Here is a 19,140-nt window from a genome sequence, read left to right as displayed (position 1 = left end):
AGAGATTAGACTGGGATTGGTTAAGGTGAGGTACGCAGATGCAAAAGCGAGTGTCGATCTTGAGAGCTGCGCAGAAATGGTATGCGTGTAGCAGCTGTGACAGAGGTAGAAGCTAAAGGACTAGCAACAGCAGCAGCAGGAGCAAGAAGCAATATTGAATTGCATCGTCAGAGGCGGACAGAAAGTAAAGCTAAAAGGTGGGAATTGGCGCGGCGTTAAGGCAGGCAGGTGGTGAGGTGAGCCCAAGGTGTAAGGTGACCCACGCCCACGCCCCAGGTACCTCAGGTCCGACGCGCTCAGCAGTTCCGCCCACCGCAGGGCAAGGTTCCATGTGGTTGCTGTCGGGTGCCCTGCTGCTGCTGTGATGCGCTGTCCCCGGTGCTGTGCTGTTCGGGCCGGGGGGTGACCGTGTACCTGGGGCTGGGCCATCTCAGACTCACCTCACAGGTCCCAGGTCCGTACCTGACTTACTAGGTAGGTACCTAACGCAATGAAACCCTGCTTTGCCCTGCCTTGAGCCTTTACTTGACCGACTTGGAAGCAGGCAATAAAGCAGGAGACTACACGTCGCGATGCACACAGGGCGGTTCATGTTTTGCATCATCCATTTCTCCCATCTCAAGTGAGGTACTGCATTCCAACGATACCCCCAATTATCTTCAAGTCCCATGTCACAAGTGCCCATGTATTGGGAGTCGGACGAAAACATGGGAAATGCGGAGAGAACCTGTCACCCCACCTCAACTCACATCACCTCGCCTAGGCAGACGCGTTCTCGTGAATCTACGTTATTTAATTTCGGCATCTTCATACCTTGCCATGCTACCGGGTAGCCAACTTAGCCTTGGTATATGCATGCCTACCGTACCCAGGGAAATACCCCGCCATCTGGCAATCGAATATCCGTACCTCCCCCCACGTTTTTAGGAATTGGCTATCATCCAATTGCGGGAAAGGATGCATGAGGACCCCTTGACGCCGCAATGCGGTATCTGACATGTCTGTTTATAGACTACGGAAGTTGCTTCAATGATGGGACCGCCTCATCGGAAATCACATCAGCCTAATTGCGCGAGTATGCATAGAAACTACAGGCAAATCCTCTGTCTTCAACATGGCAAACCCCTTGTCTGAGGCACATGATCTTAAGCACAAATACCATCCCCTGTCTTCCCCAGACATACCTAGTACATCAAGTCGGCAAATGGGGTTGGAAGGAAGACTAGGCATCATAGCTAGGCTGTCAATTTTACTTGCTTTGCATTCTTCTACCTTGACCTAGGCTAGTTCTACCTCCCACAGGCACAAAAGCTTGTCGTAGAAGCTCGTCGATACACACTCAAGACGCTTGCTCTCCGATGCCGGCACAAAATCGCTTCCGTAGTTCATACTCTTGTGTTCCTCGAATTGGGCCAGGACAGTCACGGCCCAGTCTTCGCCACTTAGCGGGCCTTCGAGTTCGACGACTCTGGCGCCAGCATGCATGCACGATGCCAGGACGCGCAGGCGGCATCGATCAGCACTGCTTTTCATGGCGATCAACTTGAGCCTCCACACACCACCTCCTAGGTTCTCCTCTGCGAGACATTTGACCTTTCGCGTACCGTACGTCTCGTGCGGCGGTTGTACCGAAAAGACTCTTATTGTGTCGTCATAACTACCCGTAACTAGTAGTCTTGAGTTGTCTGCAAGAGTGAGTGGTATGGGGAGGATAGCCGTCACGCCGGCACCGTGGCCGGGGATGTTAAGGGGCGCATACAGAGCCTCGATAGCCGCATCCTCGTTGCGAGAATACGATGTGTAGCGCAATGCCGAGTCGTCTCCTCCGGAGTAGAGGATGAATGGCGTGGTTTGGTCAGGTGGCGAGAAAGCGACTGTCCAGGCCTCGAGAGAATGCGTAATAATAGCCTCCGAGTCCTCTTCATCTACAATCTCCCATGAATCGCCGAGTTTTACAATGCGCACCTCACCCGACGAGGTTGTCAACGCAATAGAGGCGGCATCGTTCGGGTCCCAAACCCCAGAGAGGAAGAGAACACCTTCAGGTACATCGGAGATTCTGCTCGTGGCCAAATGCTTCAACGGCTCTGCGTCGTCGGTGTCCGGGGCCAACTTGAAGATGGAAAGTGTTCCCGTGCTCGAAACTACAGCCAAGATATCCTCCCGCCCAGACGATGAGCAGAAGTGCAGATCAAGAATTGCTGAAGGGTGCAAGAGTGTTTGCACATGTTGACTATAAACGAGTAAGTCAAACAGAAAAGAGGACAATCCTTCTTGGTACGCAAGTGGCAGACTTACACAAGGCCGTCTACGAGCCGATATACGATCAAGCTACCGTTCCGGTTTTGAGGTTTCTTGGGAACGGCAACATCTGCGTTTTCTAACAACTCAGTGTTCGCCTCCTCTTCTTTGACCAAGTTGTATGTGCCGACTACGAAATAAGACGGATGTATTGAGCAGAACTCTATGCAGCTTGGGGGCAAGTCGAGGATGAGAGACTGCTTCGAGGTAATGGTTGGGGCTGAGTCACCCATTGTGGTTTGTGTGAGGGTTGTCTTCTCTTTTGGGCTGGAAAAGAAAAACTTCCAATCCCCAGCTTTCGAGTGTTTGACGAAAGGTATTGCTAAATGCGGGGTGTCTCACCGACCTATGCTGTCTCGTCTCGGGTTTTCGATGATGGAATGCCTAGGTAGTTTGGAGTCCGGGGAAGACGTGTGGGGGAAGTCGAATTTGAGATTTGACATGCGGTGCTTAGATTCTGCACTCGCCAAAGAGTTCCGGGAGGGTTATCGGCCCCGGCGCAGGCGGAAGGATCCCGCAACCCCCGACCCCGGGATTGACAGCCGCTAATCGGTTCGGAAGTCGCAATCCTTTCCAAAAACAACGGGGTGTCTGTAGCATCCCCTTGTTCCTTCATTTCAATAGATTTAAACTTTATCAACACGTTGTCCCCCGCCCGCACATACACATAAGAGGATGACGTTGCCCTCACCTTGTCGATACTAAGGTACTTGTTTTACAACAGTCGATGGTCATTATTCTTTACTGGGGTGGTGCTTTCTTTTTCTGCTCCGAAACAGCAAACGTTCACCGCACTTTCCTCACAACTAGACAAGGCACTTTCATTCTTGTTCGTAATCCTTGAGCATTGGTTCTTGTGTCGCCTAGAGTTTGCATTGGGTAACATGGATTCTGACGAATCTGACTTCTACGGTTTGCGTCTTTATGAGCTCGATTGATGTTGAACGAGACGAACTAATTCGCGCTCAGGGGACGATGAGATTGTCGCCGACCTAGAGTCTCGGGTTACGTCATTTGACGTTTCCCAGTGGTGGGAAGAGAGGAATGCGGCGGCGGCCTCCATCTCGGCGATGGACAGAAAAGTCAAGAAGGAGCCTCTCGACAGCACCAAACTCCACAACCCGTATGCCGGTGTTCCCTACGCGTGGCAGTTAACGGAGACGGTCAATGACTTCCTTGATCGTCTGCCTCCCGAGACGACGGAGCAAAGCGAGCGACTCCCGTGGATCTTTGTATGCAATCCGTACATCCGCAGGAAGGACAGGTTCAATGCCCAGAACCAGCGGAGCAGAGGCAACGAGGACGAAGCACCGGAGGAGGAGGGCTCACGACTCGATACCCTTATCGAGGGGGGCTCGGAGAGATTAGAGATCCTACTCAACTACAAGCTAGGCCTCGAAAAGACCAACAAATCCAAGGCAGTACAGGCAAAGCTGCTGAGGCAAGAACAAGAAGATGCCACCCGGGATATCATAGGCCTCGCACACATGTGCAAGATCAAGGCCGGCAAGGCAAGTGCTCTCAACAAGGCCCGCGCGTACCAAATACGATAGCTCATTCTCGTCAAACAGTGGATGCTCTTCTGTCAGCCCAAGGATGTTAACGAAGTCTGGAACGTCATAGCAAGCGCCACAGCGAACAACGAACTAGGCATTGCCGCAAAAGTTGCCCCTTGGAATCCGTATACCGACCCTACCGGTCGAAAAGACCGAATTGTATGCGTTTATACGGCCGACTTCAGCGATATGGCAGATGTGACCCGGATCTTGCGTCGGCTGAGAGAGCTCAAGCTCGTTGAGGCCATGGGACGCCCTATCTACTATAAACCAGGTTCGTAGAAGCCTCCTATTACGGAGAAAGTTTTCGGTCTGACATGCCCAAGATGCATTTACGTATCTCGGTATCGCTTCAGGTAATCACTGGGGCTTGAAGGCATCGATTTACAGTTCTATGGATGTGCTATCCTAGACAATCATCCGCCTTGTGGTCTTCCACTTCCCGAGAGGAGCTCAAATACGATCCACTTGATGACGCGGCGCTTTGCAGGTGTAGGCTTACGATGGCCGGAAAGACCAGTACTCCTCTCAGGGGCTGCATACTGTTGGGAGTGAGGAAGAAAAGCTAGGTCAATCGGTTCGAAGAAACGAGCGGAAAGAGTCGACGGCGGTCAGCAAGGCTAAGAGGACGGACTGCAGCTCATCTTTGCTCCTCTAATGTACATGAAGATTGCTATGTACCTCTCATAAGCCGTACATGTAGAGTACTGCCACGAGCCTATGCCATATGTGTGAATACGAATCGCGACATGCGCCCTGCCAAAAAAATGCCTCTGTCCTCTTGTACAACGCTCAACCATCTATCAGAATCGACGACGCAATAAACCACCAAGTCCGGTACCCATGCCCCTAGTGATGCTAACGTTTCTACCCACGCAATATCCCGTTCTAAAGCAACGACGATACTCTGCCAGCTCTCATGTAACCCTAATCTAACCTTCCGGTGCGGTTGTTGTCAAATAACGCCGCACGTGTTATCAAGCATTCTTTTTGACTTGAGAAGCAGATCTTCCCCATACTCCCCTAGTCAGGGAGACTGGCCATCCGAATCATCAAATGCGGCATCCGGGTCGATAGGTTTGAGCAGCAGTACCAGCCTGTAGGCGCTGTTGCCGTTGAGATAATACCTGTGTAGCTTCTTGGAACGCAAGAACCCAAGACGCTCGTACAGACGCATGGCTTGTGTGTTGGTTTCCTCCGTCTCCAAGACCACCTCATCGGCGTTCCGTTGGGCCATGGCATCTATAGCCCTCTTCACGAGTGCCGTCGCAATGCCTTTACCGCGATATGGCGAGGCCACGGCGAGCATAGCGATGTAGCCCCGGCGCGTTGGCGGCGAGTGAGACGAGTGCACTTCCAGCTTGCATATGATGACACCAATGAGAGACCCGTCGGCGGGATTCAAAGTCTGTGGTAAAGTAAGCAACGGCGATGGCACATACACAAGAGGGAATAGAGAGAAAGGTAACGTACCATGAAGCACAAATGGCCCCACTGGTATAGAAAATACCGGTAGACATAGATGCTGTATGGCTCACTCAAGTCCTTTGCGATCAGAGAGCGTATAGCTGGAAGGTATTTCGCTTCGAGGCCGTGCTCGTACTGGCAGTACTGCAGATCCGCGGGGAGGTGGGTGACCTTGGAAACGTCCATGTTGCTGTCTCGCGGGGTATATTTGTTTGAGGTCGGACTTCGTAGGCAAGATATATGAAATCAAAGCTATAAAAGTCGTGGTGAGAGGTTGCGCACAAGCCTATATCGGCACCTGAAATGGTCTCAAGGCATGACAATATGTATAGCGCGCAAGGAAGAAGCAAGAAGTGAAGTCTTGAGATCTCAGACGAGGCGGATGAGAGAAAGTGCGGGCAAATAGCCGGGTGTCGCCAATGTGACGCGCGGTTTGCTGTAGAGGAAGGCAAGACGAGAATGCAAAAGATGAAGAGGCGCGGCTCTGCCGCGGCTGGGGGTTACGAGACAAGGGCGAGTGCAAACCGGCCAAACCAGGATCGTGAGATGTGCGTTTGCAGGTGCAAGTTGATGGGCGTATCTGGAGTCGGAGTCGGGGGACGCTGCATTCGATACCTAAAACTGAGTCGAGTTGTTCTGGCTGCGGTGCTTCAGGTCAGTCAGCTCCGCTCAGACCGTGCGGTGTTCAGTGTCCTACCAGCTGCAGTACGGTAGGCCCCGCCCGGGGGCCCACCATCTACGCCCATCGTCCCTGTCGGATTCGGAGGTCAAGGCAGTTTTGCGGGCAGGCCATTTAGTGGGGTCTATCGACGGGCGGCCTGTTGCCCTCAGGGCAGTGAGATCCCTTTTCCAGCCAAACGCCGTGAATTTCCTTCACTGTCACATGTCAAACGGCCGCCCTCGTGCTACCTCGACAGTCATCTGATTGGATACCTAGAATGGTTTAATCAGACCTACTTGAGTTTTGGAAACTCGACTTTGCGGAGAGGTGAGGTTTCTACCAGGTGAGGTAAGCACATGGTAAAGTGAGGTGCATTAGGGTGAAGCCAGACATGGCAGCGCCTCACGCTTGCCAGCGTGTGCTGGGTGGTGTTTGTGAGGGTTGTCAAACTTGGATATTCCAGGTAATTGAGAGAGGACCGTAACAAGGTTGGTAGGTAGGATTCACTTCATGTCCTACTCAAGGCGAGATTACTGCCCGTCAAATCTGCCAAGTTTGAATTCTTGCTTGCGTTCATGCAATGGGGTTCATCCAAGGTCCATCACATGCAAGTCGGCCCCCTTGGGCTGCTTGTCAGGGTCTGCTTTAGAGCCCATTACCTCTATTCAATTAGTTAGACCAAAAGAGTGAGGAAACGACTTGACCGCTTTCGGAATATTTCTACGCGACAAGCATCATCGGGACATAACAAAAAAAAATTCATATTGTAGCACTTGAGGTATTACTTGGTGCCAAGTCACCAGTTACCTACTGCGTACTTGTAGTAAGGATTTACGACGGGACCGGTGCCCTCATTCAGTGGGACCCCCCTGCATTCCATTGCGGCATGGTGCCTGTGCATCTGCCGGGCGCACTCACCACAAGGCCAGATACATAACAACCATACCAAAATATGCACTATCTTCAAGTACCTCTTCTGGCGGAGAGCATGCTGGAAAAAGACGCTGCCCCCCTCGGAGATTGACGTCACGTCGGGCCGCACGGAGAAGTCAAGCAGCTCATGCATCTTTTTTTGCTCGTTCCTCGGCCGCCTCCAACAACCCACCCCCCGAGCTCCGGACTCCTTGGCTCTCAACATTGCCCGGCCAAGCACACCTGAATCCCGCATGCCTCGGGACTGCTTGTCAACATTTGTCCCTCTCTGTCTGTCCAACAAATCACGAAACAAGCTTTGCCTAGCTTTGGATCTGCCATAGGTAGTCGCCCCCCCCTTGCTCGCCGCTTAGCTCACACCGTCCCATCGCCCACTCGCCCACGTGCCTTTCAATAAGTACCAGGCCACGCCCAACGAGGACGGCGCAGTTGACACCGTCCTCGCTTCCACTTCATCCCAAGCTCAGGTATGCGCCGCCTGGTCCTTACTTCCACGGAATAGCCTGGCCTCTTTGGGTTGTTACAATATCGACTTCAAGGGCTCACTCCGTTCTACTAACATTTCCCCCGTGGTAGCGGCCCTTTGCGACAGCGACCATGTCTTCTTCGACTATTAGGCGCCGAGCCATCCCCACCGACAGCAACATCGATAGTGAAATTTCGACCCCTCGAGACGAAAGCCCCGAGAAACCCGAGACTGTAGCTCACGTTGTTCACCATGTAAAACCCAAGACACGGAAACGCCGGAATGGCGCCATCTTCTTACTTGGAAGTTTATTTGGAATCATAGCCGCCGGCTTTTTCGCGAAAAGCAACGACCTCATAGATTTCCCCGAGCTTGGAGAGCTTAGCATGGACAGCTTCTTCGATGTTCTGCCAGCTGGCTTGGTTAAGGACATGCGGGAGCTTGTGGTCAGTAACAATTCAGGTGTCGTCTTGGCGAGCGAGCGTCATCTAGTTGGCTAGAACTAACATGGCTGGCTGTAAAGCAAGGCGAGCGAGAATTCGTCGATAGCTACGATGCCTTCTCCGTAGGTTTGCAAGCCCGCGCCGAGGGTCTTCATGCCCATCACCCCATGATCATGGTCCCTGGCGTCATCTCAACAGGCCTCGAATCGTGGGGCACGGCCAACGTTTCCCGCCAGTATTTCCGAAAGCGCCTCTGGGGTAGTTGGAGCATGATGCGTGCGCTGGTCCTCGACAAGGAAAACTGGAAGAAACATATCATGCTGGATCAGGAGACCGGTCTCGACCCCCCTCATATCAAGTTGCGAGCTGCTCAAGGCTTCGACGCAACCGACTTCTTTATCACCGGTTACTGGATCTGGAACAAGATTTTCGAGAATCTGGCATCAATAGGCTACGACCCGACTAATTCCTTCACTGCCGCGTACGACTGGCGTTTGGCGTACCCCAACCTCGAAACACGCGATCAGTACTTTTCGAGGCTCAAATCTTACATTGAAACTGCGCATGCGTTTTCGGGCAAGAAGGCCGTTCTCGTGTCCCACAGCATGGGAGGGCAAGTCCTTTTCTACTTCTTCCACTGGGTCGCATCCGAGAGTGGTGGACGAGGTGGCGATGATTGGGTCGAACAGCACGTCGAAGCTTGGATCAACGTGAGTGGCTGCATGCTTGGTGCTGTCAAGGACTTGACAGCTGTCTTGTCAGGTGAGATGAGAGACACAGCTCAGCTGAACGCCTTTGCCGTGTACGGCCTCGAGAAGTTTTTGAGCAAAGACGAAAGAGCCCAGCTCTTCCGAGCAATGCCTGGCATTTCTTCCATGCTTCCCATTGGAGGAGATGCTGTTTGGGGCAATTCGACATGGGCACCTGATGACAAGCCGGATCAGGAGCTGTCTTACGGTTCTCTCCTCAATTTCCGTAGCGGCATGAATTGGACAACTCCGGAACGGAATCTGACGGTCGAGTCAGCCATGAACTATCTCTTCAACACTACAGAGGAGTGGTACTCGAGGAATGTGAAGGGTGCCTATTCCCATGGTGTAGCACACACTCAAGACGAGGTCGACGCCAACGAAAAAGACCCAAACAAATGGATCAACCCCCTGGAGACACGTCTGCCTCTGGCACCGAGCCTCAAGATCTACTGCTTCTACGGTGTAGGCAAGGCAACGGAGCGAGGCTACTACTATCGGTCACCAGACGCACCGGCTCTCACGAACCTGAACATCACAATCGACACAACCCTCACGCAGGGAGAGGTGGATCATGGTGTCGTCATGGGAGAGGGCGACGGAACAGTAAATCTTCTCAGCACGGGATACATGTGTAACCGCGGGTGGAACTACAAGAGGTACAACCCAGCCGGTGTCAAGGTGACGGTTGTCGAGATGGAGCACGAACCCGAGCGATTCAATCCCCGTGGAGGACCCAAGACGGCAGACCACGTGGATATTCTCGGGCGGCAACATCTGAACGAGCTCATCTTGAGGATCGCGGCGGGCAAGGGAAATACGATTACCGACTATGTTGTTAGCAACATTAAGGAGTACGCCGACAAGGTCAAGGTGTATGACGACGGCCAAAGACCCGATGAGGAGCAGGATACCTGGGAGGAGACTTTGGAAAAATTGGTCGGCAACAGTTCATGAGCGGTCCGATTAGAGGCGTTATTTGGCGCAAGGGTACTAAGAGTATTTGGAGCATTTGGGAATGGTTACGACACGGATACAATACCCCTCTTATTCAACGACTTTCTGTGTTTCCATGCCTTTCGTCTTTGTGTCTTAATAGGTAATTATTGAACGAGATACACGCTACACATAGAGCTCGCAGCATATTTTTACATGATGAACCTCTGAGGCTTTGACAGGTGACCCTGTGACAGGCCTTATTGTGCAGACTCGGAAAGGTCGCAAATGTTTCTCTATGGTAGGCACGAGTCGCCATGAAGAGACAACAAGCAAGGAGGGGCATGCAAGAACTTGAGGGCGGCATGGGATCAGGTGCACGTTTGCGCTGTCACCAGAGCAGCGACTACAGCGGAAGATCGGTGTCCCCAGCCCCTCCATCTCCATCCCCACCCCTCCGCTTCACATTTCCCCCACCTTCACTCCAAAAGAAATAGAAAAAAAAAAAGTCCCCTCACTGCATGGCAGCCGCCAACCAACTCCCGTCCAGGACTCAGTGTGTTGTCGCTGCCGCTGCCGCTGCCGCTCAGTGGGCCTGTACAGTGCTTCAAGGGTGGACCGTCCGTCCTTACCTCATCCAGCTCGGGCCTGGCCCCAGGCTGCCCTGGCCTGACTAGGTACCTGAAGAGGGGGACCTTGTTGTCAAGCCATGTGGTGTATCAAATCCCAAAGAGTCGAAACTCCAGCCGGCCTCATCTTCATCCCACCGAGTATCCAACGCTTCTCTTCTTCTTCTACTCCTCTTCCCATATTTTAGCAGTCGCTGTTTGCACTGCGCCGGTGATGCAGACCATTCCACCCACGTATCAGCGGTGGTTCTAGCATCATGGCCGACTTCGATCTATACGAGTCTCTCGAGACCAAGCACCAATTTTGGGAAGGTCAGCCAAATTCGCCCCCAAATCCAACCCCTCGTTGCTTCTTCCATCCTCCCCCGCCTTACTGTTCATGATGTTGTCTACTTCGTCTCCTCCCAGACCTTACCTTTCCTACGTCGCACACTGTGCGCATCGTAAGATTTGTCGCTGACCAGAGTCTCGTCGTCAACTGCAGAGCTCGACGACGTCGTCACTACCCAATACCAGTCCCACGACTTAATCGACGAAACCCTGCGATCGTGGCTCTATCTTACTTCGAGGTTCAGAGACAAGTTCCCCGAGAACGAAAATGATGTCGCCACCTGCTGCGAGAAGCTACTGCAATGCAAGCTGTTTCAAGACAACAAGGACTACATTCGCAACCAGATCGTCTACAGCCTTTTGCAGGAGGATGAACCCCCGTCGCTGCACGCCATTATACTATTCCTTTTGCTCGACGGCCATGCCGATGAGGCCTTATACTCTCGTATGATCGAGGAGGCGTGCTTCCCTCGCCTCCTCGAGCTGATTAACGGACGTAAAGACCAGGATCTGAGGCTGCATCGCTTGCTTCTGGAGCTGATGTACGAAATGTCCCGGGTCGAAAGGTTGCGCACCGCCGACTTGCTCCAGGTCGACGATGGCTTCATTGCATACCTCTTCCAGATCATCGAGGAGTTATCCAACGACGTTCACGACCCATATCACTATCCGATTATCCGGGTGCTGGTATAACTCTCCTCGCCGTGTTCTCTCCTGCTCGTTACTGGCGCTGACGAATATGAAAACAGTTGGTTCTCAACGAACAATACATGCTCGCATCCACCGACGTCGCCTCAGATCCGAACTCGCCCACAGCCCCTCTCACGAATAGGGTGATCAAGTGCCTTAGTCTCCACGGCGATTCGTTCCGCACATTCGGAGAGAACATCATTTTACTTTTGAATCGTGAGACGGAGACGTCCCTGCAACTCTTGATCCTGAAACTCCTTTATCTATTATTTACAACCAAAGCCACATATGAATATTTCTACACCAATGACCTCAAGGTTCTCCTTGACGTTATCATTAGGAACCTGATGGATTTGCCAGACGAAAAGATATCGCTTCGCCACACATACCTCCGAGTCCTGTACCCACTCCTGGCGCACACGCAACTGAGCCACCCGCCGCACTACAAGCGTGATGAGGTACTCAAGGTCTTGAGGATTCTGGGTGGTTATGGAAATTCTCACTTTGCCCCTGCGGACGAAACGACGGTGCGTCTAGTCGACCGAGTCTCGAAAGTGAAATGGCTTGTCGACCAGGAGGCTTCTGGCGAGGCAGAGGTGGCTCGGAAGTTCCTGGGGATCAGTCTCACACGTTCGGACACGGCGAGCAGCGTTAGTGTTGTCGACGTCGCCGCCGTCATGGAGAAACCGGGTGTCATCACCCCGAGTCGCAAGGCCGAGGCAGACGCCGAAGCCAAACAAGGTGAGGCAAAGGCCGGGGCAGGCGCTGTGCGGCCGAAGAAGCCGTTGCCCGAGGTACCAAAACACCGACATGGCGTGCCGGTCGGACCGACGACGACGTTGCATTTGAATGGACATAAGAAGATACCACCAAAAGCACCGCCGCCACGGAGAAAGACGAAGCTCCAACCTTTGGAGCCCGTAGCGGACAGTGCCCCTATGCCAGAGGCTTGAAAAGAGATCTGGATGTGAGCTGGCCTGGTCCTGGCGGCCGGAGCAAACGACGAAATGAATTGGAGCAGGTGTTTGCTCGATTTGACGATATGGGCTGGAGTTGTGAACTTGGAAACCAGAGGAGGCATAGCAATCGCAACGTTAAGTTTGGCGTCGAGCGTTCGGGTTACGGTCATAGCATATCATGGCGTTTGGGATCCCGAGGACTGCTACACTCAGTCCCAAGACGGTACTACCGCCACCTAGCAGCTGCAAAATTTACGCATTTTGAGTGGATGAGATGAAGATCGAGATTCAACCATGTGTGTGTGTGTGTTTGTGCGTTAATGAATGTGTTGTTCACCATCAATATCTGTGCTGGATCTGAAGACTTGGTCGGAAGTCACTAGGAAGTATCGAAGGGTGAGATCGGAGTTAAGATAGATTCACTTCATCTCGAAGCAACATGGGATGAACACTATATGTCCGCTACTTCCCAACTTCAACTTTACTCGTAAACCTAGAGGCACAGACTCGGCATCATGGACAACAACGGGTAAACAACACTTAGGGTTCATCCGAGGTCAGGTTTCCGTGCTTGGATGTTCCGCATACACGGAAGAAGTCTGCAGATGAATATCCTATCTACCTAAATCGAGGAGGATCGTGTGTACTTTGCAGGCAATATGGCGCGGAGTTGAGACCAATCCAATCAAAGATAACAGAAAATCGTAAAAAAAGGAAGCACATTTCCATTACCCTGCAAAATGTTCCCCCAAAAATGTTATGGATGGTCAGTATGCAGCAACCGCAGATTCGCGAACTTAGAATACCGCGCAATCTCACGATGTCTGGAGCAAAACATCAAAAACATACAACACCAGGTATTCGCTGGTCGTCACCGACCCAACTACTAATCCGGCCCTCATTGGCTTATCTATGGGAGAGCGGACGGGATCCCGAGTTTTCCAATGGGTATGGTCGTATGTGGTAGCGAAGAGAAGTAAAGTTGGCTATATCGTGGGCGATCAAAGGGCAGAATTTGATCTCAGTGAGTTAGTGGGTGAGGTGTGTTGCCTTGCTGCGTCAAAAGACCAGGCGATACAGACTACACCACGCAGACTTCCAATCCACTAAGTAATCGTGTGGCAATAGTGCTGATGTGTGTTGTTCTAGGTGTCGCTCCAGTACATCAAAATTTCGTACGTCTGAAGAAACGGCTGCACTCACCACTGTCGACCGTTGTTGAATCACAGCGGATGGAGGGGTTTCGTGAATGTCCGATGGGCAAGCTCTCCCCCCCACGCAGCCACACTCCTGTCAGCACTCAGCTCAAACTTGGAGGCACTGCCCGGGCATGCCGATGGAACTCGGCCCCGGGGGGCTCGGGGGATTGTTTGCAGCCAGAATGCGATAAACTCGGGGAAACAAAACAGGAAAAAGGATGGTTGATTGAAGAGGAAGGAAGTTGGGGTGCTTGGCAATCGGCAACCTTTTTTTCTTTCTTTTTTTCTTCTTCTTGAAAACAACACTTGGCAGAGGGTGGGTGTGAGACGATCATGACCTCGATTAAGCTCAGGTGGGTTGTGTGTGCTGCGGCTGGGCGTTGATTGGGCCGTGAACTTCAGGTTCAGCTGGAGAGGTTCAGGGTGTTGTTGGTTCAGTGGCACGTGAATGGTTGATGTGGCGTTTCTCTGGATTGGAATACATACTGGACGGCCCGGCCGGGTGGGACGGATGCGTCACGTCCTTGCGAGATGGTAGGATCGTGCTGCTGCTTTGGTTGAGGTGTGTGATGTTGGTGACAGCATGTTCCATGGTGAAGATGATTTGACGCGGGCGACTAGTAACGGGTTGGTGGATATCCGTCGAGCTACGAAGATGCAGAGGCCAGAGGGAGAACTGGGAATCGGGAATGCCTATCCGTACTAAAGTAAGGTAGGTAAGGTGCCGTAGGAGAGTTCATACGGATGGACAGTGACACAGTAATTACCTAGCTTAGTGAGGTGGAATTTGGAAGGGAAACGGGTCCCCAGATGTTTGATGGTCAGGTTGCAGCGAATGTCACCCGTTTGGTGGTGTTGAAGAGGGGCGGCTACGTCATCGACGGGGCCTGACGCGCAGCGCTGGAAGCTTTTCTTGGCCTTCGTCTTCTTTTTTTTCTGGCCTTTGCGACGACGGGAGTCTAAGAGGAAATGAGGCAATACCACCAAGTGAGATTTATGACCAAGTCAAGTGTAAGAGGAAGAAACCCTTCTTAGCCCATGTGCCACCTTGAGTGTCTTTTACTCCTCCATGACCGTGTGAACAAATCTGTCTTGATGAGATACGTATTGCATGAGGGACCAGATGAGAAATACCGTGATGTGTTGGAATAATTGGTGACACAGTTCATGAGATGCCCCTTGGTGTTTCGTGACGGTTCACTCACCTGGATAGCTGGAGGCTGGCTACTGTAAGTTCATACAGGTTCAATCCATTGTCTCAAGGTACCTACCTACCTACCTACCTACCTAGGCGTGCTAGGTAATAAGCAAAGTACTTTACCACTTACCCAAGGTGCCTTAGGGTGGACGATCCCAATCCCCCAAAGTAGACGCGCAATTCAGGGTCCAGCTGCGCTAGGTCGACGAGGGCACCCTGCACCTCACTTCAGACCGCAGGCGCAGCTCCTTGTTCGTCAGTCCGTGTTGCGCTGCGGCTTGCCCAGGTTCGTTCTTGCAGCGGCACCCGCGCGCACATTACACAGCACAGCACAGCACAGCACAGTGATGGTCAGAAACATCAGATTCAGCGCAAACCTACCTTAAGCTGAGGTACGAGGGAGTCGAAGGCGCAACGGTCCAGAGACAGGACGACGGTGCACGTTTGTCCATGACATGGGATGCTACTACATTGCAATTAGACTCCAGTAAGACATTTCATTTAGATAACGATTAAGGACAGGTACGGAGTAAAAAAGATGGAAAGAGAAAAGGCAACAAGTTGGAAATGGAAACGCACATGGCAGTGGCCAGTGGGCACCCCACTCGTCTGCCCTCCCCCCTGTCCTGCAATGTCTGTATCCGTCGACGCGGTGCCCAGAGACTGCGATACCCCGGGTCAAAGTGGGAAGCTGGCGTGCAAACATCCCCGGCTCAGGGAACCTAATTACCTGACTTTCGGGCTGTCTCCCACTCCTTTACAATCACGCGTGACGCTTCACCCTCGATCCTCGTTCCCGTCCTGTCAAAAGGTTCCTTCCTTACCTTGCCTACCTTACCATTCCTAGGTACCTCACCGTATAGGTAGGTACTTGTGCTTACCTCAACCTTGCTTACGACTTATTGGTATTGATAGCAATCCTGCGCAACACCAACAAACCCATCTTGTTCTTACAAACACCTATCGTGGCACCTATCTCTCCCTCCATTTCTCTCCCTCTTCCTCTCCTTTCCCCCCTTCTTTCCCCCCTCTATTCTTCACCTACGTGCCAATCTCAAGCCTGCAACTTCCGGCACGCTCCCGTCATCACCACCTTGAAGCAACTAGCAGTCGCGCAAATCACAAAGGTGCGCAACCAACAACCTCCGAGACACATCAGCATTCCACCGACCCAAATCGGCAGCCGCCACCACGACTCGAACGCACTTGATGACGACATTGGTCTGAGCCCAAGACTACCCTCTCCTACTGCTATTGCGTCAAGCACACCGCAACTGGATACACTAACCACCTTTCCCATTATCGACCCGTCCGTTCCCCCTCCTTCGTCGCGCTAAGGCTGTCTAAACCCGTCTAAAAGCTCGCCAGCGACACCTTCCGACGCCAGCATCACTGCTGATACCTTGCGCTAGTCTGAGTCGTAGCTGTCGTTCAGATTGACACCGGCTTCCCGGCCTGTCTCAGTCTCCCTACCTTACCTTACCACACAGAGTGACAGAAATCCGACCGTGTATTCGTCCCAAGAATGCCAACAATGGCAGCCAGATCCCCGCCTCCATCTACACCCACGCCAAAGGCATACTCCAACCACGCGCCGCACATCGCTGATCCCGATTCCTACAGGGAACCAGCTACACAAGACATGGACAGAGCTACCTACGGCACTGCGGCCGACAGGAACTCAAATCGCACCTCGTCCTATTTCCCTCAACAACCACCTCAGCTCTCCTCCTCCACGTCCTACAACTCTCCCGCTTCCGACCCATCTACATATCCTACTCCTCAGAACACTGCTCCTCTGCCATACGACGGGGACCAAGAAACCCATTACAATACTCTTGCCAACGCGCAATCCGTTAGCCATCAAACACAACACCTCTCACAAGGAAGTGACGGTGCATACTACGGTCCCCCGACTGCTGCTTCAAACTACGACAACAAGCTAGCCGTGCCCTCCGCTACCACCCAGGGCAAGTTTACAGAGGAATGGGATGCAAGTCAAAGAGGAAGCAGTATCATTGACGGTTCCAACATGCCGCGGTCCAACTCGTTCGTCTCCAACAATGGGGACGACCACCTGAGCCTCCCCTCACGCCACAATACCCTCAAGAAGAAGAGTTCGCTGCGCAGAAATGGCAGTCTGAAGCGCAGCGGTAGTCGTCGGAGCATGAAGGCTGGTAGCGTTCGGAGCCTGGCTCTGCAGTCTTCCAACGACGCAGATGAGGTGCACAGCGCTTTCCATTGCCCAGTTCCAACATCTGGGAACCCAACCGAGGCCCTAGCCAACCGATTCCAGTGTAAGCCTTCTCTGGTGCTGACGAGCTATGTGTACGCCAAAGACTAACATCATTTTGTAGCTTGGCGCAAGATTCTCAAGGATCTTATCGCATACTTTCGCGAAATCCAAACGCACTACGAGCACAAGTCTAAGTCCTTGGTGAAGCTGGCCAATGTCGCCAACAACATCTCCAGCCCTCCTGGTTTCCTCAACTCGGGTGGTATCGATGATGCACTGCAAATACTGCGTGCTTATCACAAGGGCGCCATTCTAGAATCAAACAAGGCCAAGGAGATTGAGGAGGATGTCATCCTAGCGCTCACTGGGCTGAGGAATGATCTACACCAGAAGATCAAGGAAATCAAGAACCTGTCTGGAGATTTCAAGAATTCCGTGGAAAAGGAGATGGACGGCACCCGAAGGGCCGTCAAGGCCCTGCAAGACACCCTGGGCCAGACCGACCTCGACCCATCGTTGACGACCGGAAAGCAAGATCCTTACCTCTTGCGACTGGCGGTGGACAGACAAGTTGAGCGCCAGATTGACGAGGAGAACTACTTGCATCAGGCTTACCTAAACTTGGAGAACTCTGGCCGAGAACTTGAAGCTATCGTGGTTGGTGAGATCCAGAAGGCTTACAACGCCTATGCTGGCATCCTCAAGCGCGAGTCTGATGCTGCGTACGGGGCAATTGAAGAGCTCCGCGTTGGCCCAATCTCTATGCCCAAGGATTTCGAGTGGTCGCATTTCGTTCAAAAAGACGACCAGTTCGTTGACCCCAACATCCCGATTCGGTCTGCCGAACACATCCACTATCCCGGTCGGGAGCACGTTGGGTGCCAGGAGATTCGCGCCGGACTTCTCGAGCGCAAAAGCAAGTACCTCAAGAGCTATACAGCTGGCTGGTAAGTGATTCCCTAACTACGGTAACACTGTCACCAAAATTGTTCCGCTGACTTTCAACTCCAGGTATGTACTTTCATCGACTCATCTTCATGAATTCAAGTCCGCGGATAAGGGCCAGGCCCCCGTCATGTCTTTATATCTTCCAGAGCAGAAACTAGGGTCGCACTCGACCGAAGGAGGATCATCCAATAAGTTCATCCTCAAGGGTCGCCAGACGGGATCAATGCACCGTGGTCACACATGGGTCTTCCGCGCCGAGAGCCATGATACAATGATGGCTTGGTACGAGGACATCAAAGTTCTCACCGAGAGGTCGCCGCAAGAAAGGAGCGAGTTCGTTCGCGGTCATGTTCGAAGTCTCAGCCAGTCTTCGCAGCGCTCCACTAGCAGCGACGGTGTTCTCGAAGACGACGATGACGAGCCATTTTCGGCCGACACGGCGGTCGCAGCCAGCACGAGTTCGAGACAAGACGTCCGCCGTCCCGAAGCAGGTGGGCGATTCCCATCCGACATCCAAGTCAACGCACAGCGAGGCTTACAGGCACCTCTTTCGCCATCTAGTGTAAGCTCCGGATTTGACAACTCTGACCGTGAAGCCGCCGCGCAAGCATACGCTCTGCCGGGAAGCATGCTAGGCGTCTATCACGGGCCGAATGAACATCCCGAACATCCTACAGGTTACGGAGGGTCCGACAGGACCCCAATGGAAGAAATGCCTTCCCACGCAGCCGAATTGTCCCAGCAGGCTCAAGAAGATGGTGTCAACCCTTATACCAGCGAAGCGATTCGCCGATCTCCATCTGGTAGCCGTGGACACCAGGCAGTATTTGTACCTGGAGACGAGGAACAGCGAGTGCAGAGCCACCATGGCGCCATTGGTAATTACGACGATGAATCTAGGCCTGTCTCCAATGTCAACGGATATGATCGTGGCCTCGAGACACCAGGCGGCAATAGCCAATACGGTCAGTGGATGAATGGCAATGGGAAGGCCTCGTCAGGCCTTTCCAACAGCGGTATCGTCGACCAGCAAGAGACGAGCGAGTACTACGCGTCAGGCGAACGAGATGCCGGTCACGTCAATGTGATTCCTATTGTTGGCATGGGCAACGGCCATGCCCAGCACAATGAGGTTGATCAGAATGGGTTCTCTGGCGCCGACAAATCGTCAACACCTGCAAGCCACGACGTGCCTCGTCAGCATCAACAGTTGTCGGCTATTCGGCCGACTTCTGGCACCATCAGAACCGACAGCGTGCCGACGATTTCCAACTTGCATATTCCAGGTGAATACCCCAAGGGTACACCCGGAGTCGAAGCTAGACGTTGAGGAGAATGTAAAGGGATGGGAAAGGAAACTGGAGTAAGGAATGGGTAGGAGGGGAAAACGACTCGAACATGAGGGAGTGGCACTGGTTTAAGAGAAGGGGTCTGCCTGT

At 52.7% G+C, this 19,140-nt stretch overlaps 7 protein-coding genes across 7 annotated transcripts; 4 read left to right on the top strand and 3 right to left on the bottom strand.

Moving 5' to 3' along the window:
* Positions 1–1,278: 1,278 nt before the first annotated feature.
* Positions 1,279–2,534, bottom strand: CLUP02_06215 (uncharacterized protein; the record flags this gene model as incomplete). Its single annotated transcript, XM_049285215.1, has 2 exons — positions 1,279–2,233; positions 2,299–2,534. 2 exons carry the CDS (start codon positions 2,532–2,534, stop codon positions 1,279–1,281), a joined length of 1,191 nt encoding a protein of 396 aa, XP_049142358.1.
* A 494-nt stretch (positions 2,535–3,028) lies between these two features.
* CLUP02_06214 (uncharacterized protein) lies at positions 3,029–4,515 on the top strand (the record flags this gene model as incomplete). Its single annotated transcript, XM_049285214.1, has 6 exons — positions 3,029–3,053; positions 3,112–3,213; positions 3,271–3,838; positions 3,929–4,131; positions 4,184–4,257; positions 4,354–4,515. 6 exons carry the CDS (start codon positions 3,029–3,031, stop codon positions 4,513–4,515), a joined length of 1,134 nt encoding a protein of 377 aa, XP_049142357.1.
* A 369-nt stretch (positions 4,516–4,884) lies between these two features.
* On the bottom strand, positions 4,885–5,510 carry CLUP02_06213 (acetyltransferase; the record flags this gene model as incomplete). The annotated part of the gene is made up of 2 exons (XM_049285213.1): positions 4,885–5,265; positions 5,331–5,510. 2 exons carry the CDS (start codon positions 5,508–5,510, stop codon positions 4,885–4,887), a joined length of 561 nt encoding a protein of 186 aa, XP_049142356.1.
* A 183-nt stretch (positions 5,511–5,693) lies between these two features.
* CLUP02_06212 (uncharacterized protein) lies at positions 5,694–6,343 on the bottom strand (the record flags this gene model as incomplete). The annotated part of the gene is made up of 4 exons (XM_049285212.1): positions 5,694–5,760; positions 5,829–5,972; positions 6,022–6,195; positions 6,282–6,343. 4 exons carry the CDS (start codon positions 6,341–6,343, stop codon positions 5,694–5,696), a joined length of 447 nt encoding a protein of 148 aa, XP_049142355.1.
* Positions 6,344–7,515: 1,172 nt separating this feature from the next.
* On the top strand, positions 7,516–12,114 carry CLUP02_06211 (Lecithin:cholesterol acyltransferase; the record flags this gene model as incomplete). Its single annotated transcript, XM_049285211.1, has 6 exons — positions 7,516–7,830; positions 7,908–9,525; positions 10,063–10,189; positions 10,362–10,453; positions 10,626–11,158; positions 11,221–12,114. 6 exons carry the CDS (start codon positions 7,516–7,518, stop codon positions 12,112–12,114), a joined length of 3,579 nt encoding a protein of 1,192 aa, XP_049142354.1.
* A 746-nt stretch (positions 12,115–12,860) lies between these two features.
* CLUP02_06210 (uncharacterized protein) lies at positions 12,861–13,234 on the top strand (the record flags this gene model as incomplete). The annotated part of the gene is made up of 3 exons (XM_049285210.1): positions 12,861–12,886; positions 12,951–13,144; positions 13,215–13,234. The coding sequence occupies 3 exons, from the start codon at positions 12,861–12,863 to the stop codon at positions 13,232–13,234; spliced, it is 240 nt and encodes a 79-aa protein (XP_049142353.1).
* A 1,914-nt stretch (positions 13,235–15,148) lies between these two features.
* CLUP02_06209 (PH domain-containing protein) lies at positions 15,149–19,031 on the top strand (the record flags this gene model as incomplete). Its single annotated transcript, XM_049285209.1, has 6 exons — positions 15,149–15,328; positions 15,381–15,830; positions 15,953–16,008; positions 16,063–16,814; positions 16,875–17,700; positions 17,765–19,031. 6 exons carry the CDS (start codon positions 15,149–15,151, stop codon positions 19,029–19,031), a joined length of 3,531 nt encoding a protein of 1,176 aa, XP_049142352.1.
* Between the last annotated feature and the right edge of the window lie 109 nt (positions 19,032–19,140).

This window comes from Colletotrichum lupini, chromosome 3, assembly GCF_023278565.1.
Source record: "Colletotrichum lupini chromosome 3, complete sequence".
Lineage (NCBI taxonomy): Eukaryota > Fungi > Ascomycota > Sordariomycetes > Glomerellales > Glomerellaceae > Colletotrichum > Colletotrichum lupini.
This window is presented reverse-complemented; position numbering and strand designations above follow the sequence as displayed.